The 8,947-nt window shown below is 38.2% G+C and overlaps 1 protein-coding gene across 4 annotated transcripts in view; it reads right to left on the bottom strand.

Moving 5' to 3' along the window:
* LOC101861959 (katanin-interacting protein) overlaps positions 1-8,947 on the bottom strand; it is a 101,399-nt gene that overhangs the window by 73,750 nt on the left and 18,702 nt on the right. For 3 of the 4 annotated variants that reach the window (XM_005100839.3, XM_005100838.3, XM_005100837.3), the window contains exons 4-9: positions 5,172-5,320; positions 4,698-4,859; positions 3,746-3,834; positions 2,491-2,661; positions 1,503-1,568; positions 821-856 (exon numbers count right to left, since the gene is read on the bottom strand). In XM_005100839.3, the coding sequence (XP_005100896.1) occupies positions 821-856; positions 1,503-1,568; positions 2,491-2,661; positions 3,746-3,834; positions 4,698-4,859; positions 5,172-5,320 (673 nt within the window). The remainder of the gene's footprint in view (positions 1-820; positions 857-1,502; positions 1,569-2,490; positions 2,662-3,745; positions 3,835-4,697; positions 4,860-5,171; positions 5,321-8,947) is intronic. The other variant, XM_005100840.3, reaches the window with a different exon arrangement.

Raw genomic sequence — 8,947 nt, forward strand, 5'->3', positions numbered from 1 at the left:
AACAACAAAGCAGTAAACATAAAAACTCCCTCCCCCCTATTCCCCCAGTATCTTTACTCTTTTATTCTACACAGGCTACAAAATATGTCACCACCAGGTAGAATCAGGCGCTCGTCAATATTCGGGCATATAGGGTTATCTGTATCATCTTTAAGCCTGTTTATTTGCCTTTCCTTTGTAGAAAAAAATATCCATCCTTGCTGAAAATAAGTAAAAATATTTGACATTGAAGGAGATCAGGGTGGCCTGGTTTCAGAGTTAAAATCAGCGAGAAAATCGCCGCTAAAGTTTAGTAACTTCCATAACCTGAGAGTCCTTGGAAACTCAAAATTTGCTTTTTTTGTGTGCCTTAACCAAGATATTTCAGTAAAATCCACACAAAAATGTGTTCATAAATGGACATAAAAGGTGTTGAGCCAAAAAAAAATTAATTAAAAGAAATGAAATTTGTTTTAATGCTCATCCCCCCCAAAATGCCAATTTCTGGTTTCACCATGATGCATCACAAATAATGATTATTTTGTGTAACAATCTGACTTCAATTCATCTCCCCTCCCCACTCTGCTTCCATAGCACCCCTATCCCATTTCTGTATCAACCTTTCAATTAAATTATAAACAAAAATCCAAAAAATGGAATAGCTCACATTCCTTTTTCCCAGTAGTGAAATAACAACTTACAAGCTAAAAATCCCCCCCCCCCCATCTCCTTTTCAACAACCTACAAAAGCAATAGGCAAACTTTATAAAAATCGATTTAAAATGCTTTTCTATAACAAGAAAGTCTCAAAGATCCCAAGACAAAGTACGTATTTCCAAACCTGCGCCAATTCTTCACAGATATCTTCCTCGATATCCTGGACAAAACAAGAAAAACCAACATGAAATTCAAAGATTTAAAAGACATTGAAAAAGAAAAAAAAACCAAAGACGTAAAGAACACAACCAAAATCCTGAGAGACTGAAAATTAGAGAGAGACTAATCGAAGAAAAGAAAGCCTACAACATTCTGATGTATATTTACATTTCCTCTTTAACAGACAGAAATCTGAACATTTCTTTTTTCTTTCAAAATCAGTACTTAGGAACTGAAAAGATTGGAAACGGAACTGATTAGGCTCCTGCTACTCATATATGTCAAAATTTAGATCATTTAGGTGGGCCTCCGACTATTGCCTGTCAGGGTCAACCCTGGCTGAGAGGGATACAACATCCCAGCAGAAAGGAGATTCGATAAAAATTCTCCCCACTTGAGAATCAAACTCCAATCTCTTGCATGTGACAGTGAAGCCTGTAACGGCTACACCGCAGATGCCAATGTATTTTTTAAAAATATTGTCTCAACAGTCCATGGCAATTCTCTACAGTAGTTTTATAATTTAATCTTTTCAACACCTGTTTCTTTAATTTGTGTTGCTAGATATAAAAAATACAAATCTAAAAAAAAAATTCAGGACAAATAATGGATCTTATCAGCAAGAGTCATCTTGAAAGGAAACTCACCGAGTCCGCATCCAAAGCTAAACTCTGGCGAATGAACTTGTTCATCTGAAGGCTTTCTCTTAATTTCTGAAAAAAAGGTTCATGGTTAATACAGTTGAAAAATCAAACAAAACTTTTCAACTTAAGTAACATTTATTGATGACTGATGTTCTCAAAAGATAGGAAAAAATATGCACTGGCCAAAAAAAATCTATGCAAGAGATCAGTACTAGGATGTAATTTTGTTTCTATCAAAAGTATCAGAGTCAGATCTCCATGCACACCATGTTTTTCATTCAAGGCAATATTGATGGTTGAAGTCTTTCATTTTTGTCAAAAACTTAAAACACACCCCCAGACAACCAAAAAGAACCTTTTGAAGGCTTTTAATTTACAAGTACACCCTCTCATCCCCCATCTTTCCCAATTAAAAATACAAACAAGATTCTCATTCTATAAACTACGTAAAATCATTAGCAAAACGGAAAGAAAAAAAATTACCACCAGCATTTGTGATATGATTGAGAACGACTTGCCTATGAAGAGGGGAAAAAATGAGCTCTGTTCACAAGTCACTTCCTAAGAATTACAAAGTTTTATCTGCTCAGTACCAAGTTCTGAGAAATTTCGAGTCAAACATGTTGAGTTTTACATCATGCCAAGCTTTTTCAAATGCAATTTTTTTAATACCTTGATAATGACTCTGAATAATCTTACAATTTGATAGAACATTTGGTCTCTGACTTCATGGTCGTGGTAACTCAAAACGGCCACAAATGTCAGATAGAACGTTGAAACTGTGAGGAGGCAAAGTGGGGAAAGACATTTTTATTTAGTGTCTCGCTCTTTCAGAGCAGATGTGTCCCATACTGCCCATAGAGGCTTTAACAAGCAGGGCTGAATCAATCGGATTCTAAGGTTATAAAAATTGTGTTGACAAGAGTGTAAAACATATACAACCTCCCCACTACCCCCCGAAAATACCAAAATTAGTCTCTGCCCACCACACCTTTACATCTTCCATCTTGATGGCCACCCTGTTTTCCAGCTCTATCTCCTCTCTTTTAGCCGCCGCCACCCGTTTCAGATAGCTGGTCTTGTGTCGTCGTGGTGTGTTTAGGGAGGAAGTAGAACTACTGACACTATCGTCAAGAGCCAGGGAGGACATGCTGTGTACCACCTGAGAAAGATTTGTTTAAGTTTAAACCCCAAAAAGCAAGGAGCTTGGTTTAGTGGCTCAAGAGGAGAAGAAGAAGGAATGTGCATGGAAAGAAGATAAATAAATGACATACAGTAGACTTTGTTTAACACAAAGCCATTTAATATGAAATTCCTATTAACATAGAAGGATTTCAAATCCCACCCCTCTTTATACTATGAAACTTCTATATACATGGAATGGTTGTAATGAATATTCTTACAAATAAACATCAGTAACATTTCAGAATAAATATTTATCTGGAATATTTAACAGTATTTACATACTGGAAGGGTGGAACCTTTGGCTGGAGGAAAACGGCTCTATTTATCAATCCCAATCCCAGTGAAAAGGGGGAGGGGGATTTGAGGGAGGGGAAGGGGGTGGGGGAGAGAAACATAGTTTGAAAAATTGAAATGGGTAGCCTTAAACATGCAGCAAGTCAAACAATTTCTTTAATTAAAGAAAAGTATGATTTTCTCTGCTTATTATATATAGTACACTGTGATGAAGGCATCTTATTGCATTGATGTCAACAATGGGATGAAAACTCAAAGAAAACCTATTTTCCTACATATAAGAAAAATGAGTATATTTTGACAACTTATATACTGAGACCGATGGTGCCGTCTATACTACAAAACCACTATTCAGGAGTGAACCTATTATTTGATAAACAATGTCGTAGAAATGTATCAATTTTGTGTATCAGAAAGCTAAGAACACTTTCGTCATATTTATTTAGTAATCTAATAAGAGAAAAGCATGGGGAGACAATTCTATTAAATTACCCACATCTGGTTAGCAAAAAAAATCAGTATGAAGTATCCGCTCAAGAAAGCTATAAACAAAGTCATAATATATTTCCGATTTATTAAAAAATACACAACTGCACAAAACGTAGTTCTAAGATCTAAAGCATCCTCTATAACCCAGTAGAATAGAAAGCAAACGAACTAGTTATGGAGAGCACAAGCGAGAATATGTCTACAAGGCAGTGAAAAGTTAAATTTGTAACTGTAAGCATTTAATATGAGATTCCTGGAATTTGGTTTCCATTAATTACCTCTGCTGAGTCATCATCATCATCATCATCATCTTCATCATCAGAACTAACGTCATCAAAGTCTTCAGCATACTTTCCCGACAGGATCTCTGAAAAATAAAATGAAAAAAAAAATGTTAAAGAAAAAAACAGAGAGAACAGCAGACAAACCAAACCTGAATGATGAAAATGTTATCTCACCATCTATACAAGTATGACCTCAAGATGACCCAAATCCTGACATGACGTACAAAAAGTCTAAAGCGAAAACATATTAGACTATCTGTCGCAACTTTGATTTCAGAAACCCTATACCCAAGGCTTATGAAAGCTCAATATGGGATTTAATTTTAAAACGATGACTGTACTAGCCTTTAAGGTCTATACATCAAACTTCAAACCTGAAATGTCTCCTCAGTCTTGAGAGAATATCATACCTAACAAAAAAAATAAATCATTTGAGTCCAAAGCCCCCCCCCCAAAACTCGTAACCAAACGAAGAAAAGACAATTTTGCTACCTTTCTGAAGAAACAGTACGCATGAATATTGTAGCACCAGTAAAAGACAGAAGAACTGAATATTTTTAATTCAAGTCTCTATGCTGCCTCATTATAGAATATATTTAAAGTCGTTTTCTCATCCTTTGGACTCTTGTGCCCTTTGAGAAGCTTAATGTTTCATGGAAAGCTCAAACTGCACCCATATAAAGTGAAAAAAGCTCAAAACAAAAAATCTTTTAATATTTGTAATAATATAAGTTTTGAAAAAGTTCACCTCCCACGCATTTCCCAGAAGCCAAACACATAAATTCACAAAAGGCAGGTCTCACGCATGTTCTTGACACATGTTGGAGAAAGACCAAGATTATACAGGTGCTCAATTACAACCAGTCCGTTTCCAAGCTAAAACTGTTTGTCAAATGTATAAAACCCAACAAAATAAATGTGTAAAGCAACAACACATTCTTCTCACCAGGAGGTCTGACCCTCTGTCTCTGGCCGTCAGCCGTGGTAAACTCCACAGAACCAATCTGCCAGTTCCGCCTCTTCTCTCGGGCCCTTGAGCCCGCTCCTCCACTCTGACTCACAAGCTGTCCACGCTGATCTGAGCGGTCAGAAGACCTCTTCATCTGATCTGAAAAACAAAGGGGGAGAGATTTATTTAATCACAGATGAGAAAGAGAGTAAGCTTTAAGACATGTTTTCAACAATGGAAAGTTACCAGAATTTGTATTTTCAAAAGCACAATAGTAATGTCAAAAGCAAACACTGAATCAAAGCTGTCTCCTGGTACATGGACATTAGGGGGACAGTGTTCACTGAAATGGTTCATTTACATTTCTAGAATTAATTATTTTTAATTCTTTTCTTTTAGAATGTAGCTTGGTAAAATTTCATCCCTAATTGTAAAGAACGCATTTGATGAGGCCAGCAGAGTCTAACTTACCAGCTGCACCTGCTGTTTTAGCACGCTGTGGTCGCTTTTTGTCCGAACTGGAGTGGTCTGACACAGTATTGAGGTACAGAGTAAAACCTTTTTCTTTCTTTTCAGTCTCGATTTCTTTCTTGCTCTTTTTTCGCAGTCTCTGAACCAGGCTGTTTCAAAGAAAGAAAACACACATTTTTATTCTTTTCTAACGAAAAATAAAGAGCACAGGCTTTTTTTTCTTTCTTGTGTTTCTTTTCCCTCTTTCTCTTCTTACGCAGTTTCTGAACAAACCTAACAAGGCAAAGCAAAAAGACCTACTAAAACCCACTTAAAAGAAAAATACGACAATCAAGTGTCTTGTCTTAAAAGCAGACACAGACATTAATGGTTCTCCATCCATTTCTTTCATTTGACGCCTTCATAAACTAACAGTTCATTGAGCTGTTTGTTACCCAGGTGTTCACTCCCTATATGAATCTTGTGCAGGCGCGGTTCGTCCATACAGCACGGTCGTGCAGTGCCGCCCAAAATTTGTTTATGTTCTATTAAGTAAAACACCCACAATAATAAAAATAAAAGAAGCCAAAAACAAACACTAGCAAAATATTATATCAAATAAGGTCCTCACTGGTGCCATAACTGTCATTTCTGTGTCTATAGCGCCGTAAAACATCAACTATGCCATGCCAAAGTCCACGTGCTTTAGCTAAACATAATAGGATATTCAACAGTGTAACCTGACCTATAAATCGCTCTTGGGGATAACCTAAGCGATGACGACAGTCGTAGCGAGTTTGGCGGTAAATAAATATTAATAAGACGGCACATCTCAAATGTGCTCTTGCCGAACAGTGCCAAAACATAGCCCACAGTAGGCAGTCTAAAAATAAACGCGATAGATCGTACACTATTTTTTGCCAATATTATGTGAGCCCCGGAGCAATCCAGCGGAGTGCTCAAGTGAATTGTGATTGGTTCATTGTATGTTTTGCCACTATTTTAAGTGACTCTGTGACCGTGAACCTGAGGGAGGTGAACGTGACCATCCTACGAGTTGTGCCTTTGAATGGTTTTATAGTGGAGTAGTGAAAGTTATTACTTCAGTGTTCAGTTCCAATACAGGATGAACGAAATTGATGTTTGGCTAGCAAACAAATTTAAGAACTAGAAATCAAAGCGCCAAGTAAAAAGAATGAAAATAAAAGCACGAGGTCCTCCCCCACTAACCCAAAGATCCTAAAATTATACACCGTCTCATTTACTATGCCCTTGACTATCTTCAGCATGCAATAGCTTAATTGTGTACGTCCACTTTTTAGCCCCACGAGCCGCCCCTGATCTTGTGCATTGGCATCCTCCGCTTTTTTCCCTTCTATTTTTCCTGTCCAAATTAATTACTCCAACACTGTCTTTCTGTATAAATGCCCCCTAAATTTCTTCTGTTGCCTCCTAATTGTCTTGATGAGAGCTTTTTTCACGTTTGCCATTTCCAACATTTCGCTACCCTAGAATTGCTAAGTTCGATCTGCTCAGTACCTAGTTTTGAGAATCTGACGTAAAAAATTTTGAGTTTCACAAGTCAAGCTTTTTCAAATGCAATTTTTTGAATATCTTGACTACAACTCTGAATAATCTTACGATTTTGATAGAACAGATAGGACACTTTGTTTCTGACCTCCTGGACTTCATTACTCAAAACAGCCAAAAATGTCAGATAGAATATTATAATTCTAAGTTAGTGATTTCTTTGTCTGTTTTCTTTCGTGTCCATGATATTTTGAGCATTCTCCTTGTGAACCATATTTCTGTTGCTTTTAATTTTCTTTTAATACTGGTGTTTATTATCCAGCACCAACACTCGTAACAGAGAACTGACAAAATGTAGGCCTTCTTCTTCTTCGCGTTCCCCTGCTGGATCTCAGGGGTAGTTGACTGCTGGTTCTTCTGCAACTTATTTTTACATACGTGACAGTTTTTCCTACTTCAAACAAAGGGCCCCTTACCAGCAGGCAGCCGCATTTCAATTTTAAAGCTACTCTATATGTATTTATATTGACTGCAGTATTTTCAGTTTGAGTGGGAATTTTTTATTTTGCCTGGGTGGCAGCCGAAGCCTACTCTTATCAATTCAAGGACCACCGAAAGATCTTTAATGTGAGCAACTTGCACACGTGACCTCCGAGATTTTTCACCCTTATCCAGGAAGGCTAGGCATTCAATCTTATCTATCGTAAGATTAGGGGTGTGGCTGACAGACAACAGTAAGAAGGAATTAGGAGAATATAGCCGGAGATGGGAGGGGGGGGGGGAGAGAGTGATACAGATGCAAATAGAGAGAGAGAGAGAGAGAGAGAGAGGGGGGGGGGGGGGGGGGGGAAGGAAGAAAGAGTGGAGATAAAAGCAAGAGACAGAACAGCACTAGAGTACTATAAAGGAGAATATTTTCGAGAAGAAAATTTTTCTCCTCGCTGTCAGGTTTCACACTCTGGACCTATTGAATCAGAGGAGAACACTGTACCTCAAGACCACAAAAGCCCCCATGCATGCTTTCAATAATTTTGTTTTGTTGTGGCCATTGAAATGTTTTTATTTGAAATGATCAGGGACAGCTTTTTTCAAAAGGCAAATGACCATTAAAAAGAAAAAGCAAAGATCAATACTCATTTTAAAGAGGGGCACAAGGGGCACTCTTGGTCTAGAGGTACCATGCTTTCCTCTCATTCAATAGGTCCCTCGTTTCACGGCGCACAGAAACAGGATACTTTAGTTGAGGACTCAGGTAACCAGTGGCGCGCTGACCTGTGATGGTGAACGGGGTCATCGAGGTCATCGCGTGGGCATTCTTCGGTCAGCGTGACCGCGCGGGAGGTTTAGAAAATCATATTTTTCATTCTGAATTGAGCCCTAATTAACACAATAACATTGACTTAAAGACATCACTGCATGCGGGCATCAGTAGTTCCAAGTCTTTTTCATGATATTTCAAAAACAAAGAGAATCAGCATTGGTCTGTTTAGTTGTAACAGACAGTGCAAGATGGTCATGTCTGATTCCCGATATCGTTTCTAGTTATGATGTAATGAACGCCGATAATTAGAAAACTGAGCGTCAGGATTAGTTCATCTTTAAGGGACACAAACGTAACACATAAGGGTATCTACTCACCAAATTTCACTGCTACCGCAGTTTGTGTGACCTCAAAATGGTTCATCTATGCATCACATTGTCGTAAATATATATCCACATATTTCCCTCACTTGGAAAACAATAACTCCATACGAATCATGGCGTAGGCTATAGATTTTATTCTCTTTAAAAGTCTTGTTGTTAATTGTTCTTCTTTTTTAGTGAGTGGGTGCGTCTCTGTCTTACTCATTGCATGGCTGGTGGTTTCTATGTCTTTGATCATGGGAGATGTTGTGCTGTCTTGGGTAGACCTAACTGTTTCATGTATCTGGGCTGGAGTTGATGAAGCCAAGGGAGTCGCAGAAAATGTTTGGCCTTTAGTGGGTGTGAATGATGACGATGGAGAAACACGGAAAGTGCTTACGCTGTGCTCACAACTGTTATCATGCGGTATGGGAGAATTTGTGACCGATGTGCTCTGACTGATTGTGTCGGTGTGAGCTACGATGTGACTGTCCTGAACCATTGTGTCTGCATGTTGTACACCTACGTGTTGGTCACTGACTGGGACAACAGACTGAGGGTGGGAGTGAAAAGTCTGACTTGTACTTGTGTGTGGGTCGTTTTGTTGTGTTGAGTCTGTGCTGAGAGCACGGGTACATGTACTC

Source organism: Aplysia californica, unplaced genomic scaffold (assembly GCF_000002075.1).
Source record: "Aplysia californica isolate F4 #8 unplaced genomic scaffold, AplCal3.0 scaffold00262, whole genome shotgun sequence".
In the NCBI taxonomy this organism is placed as follows: Eukaryota; Metazoa; Mollusca; class Gastropoda; order Aplysiida; family Aplysiidae; genus Aplysia; species Aplysia californica.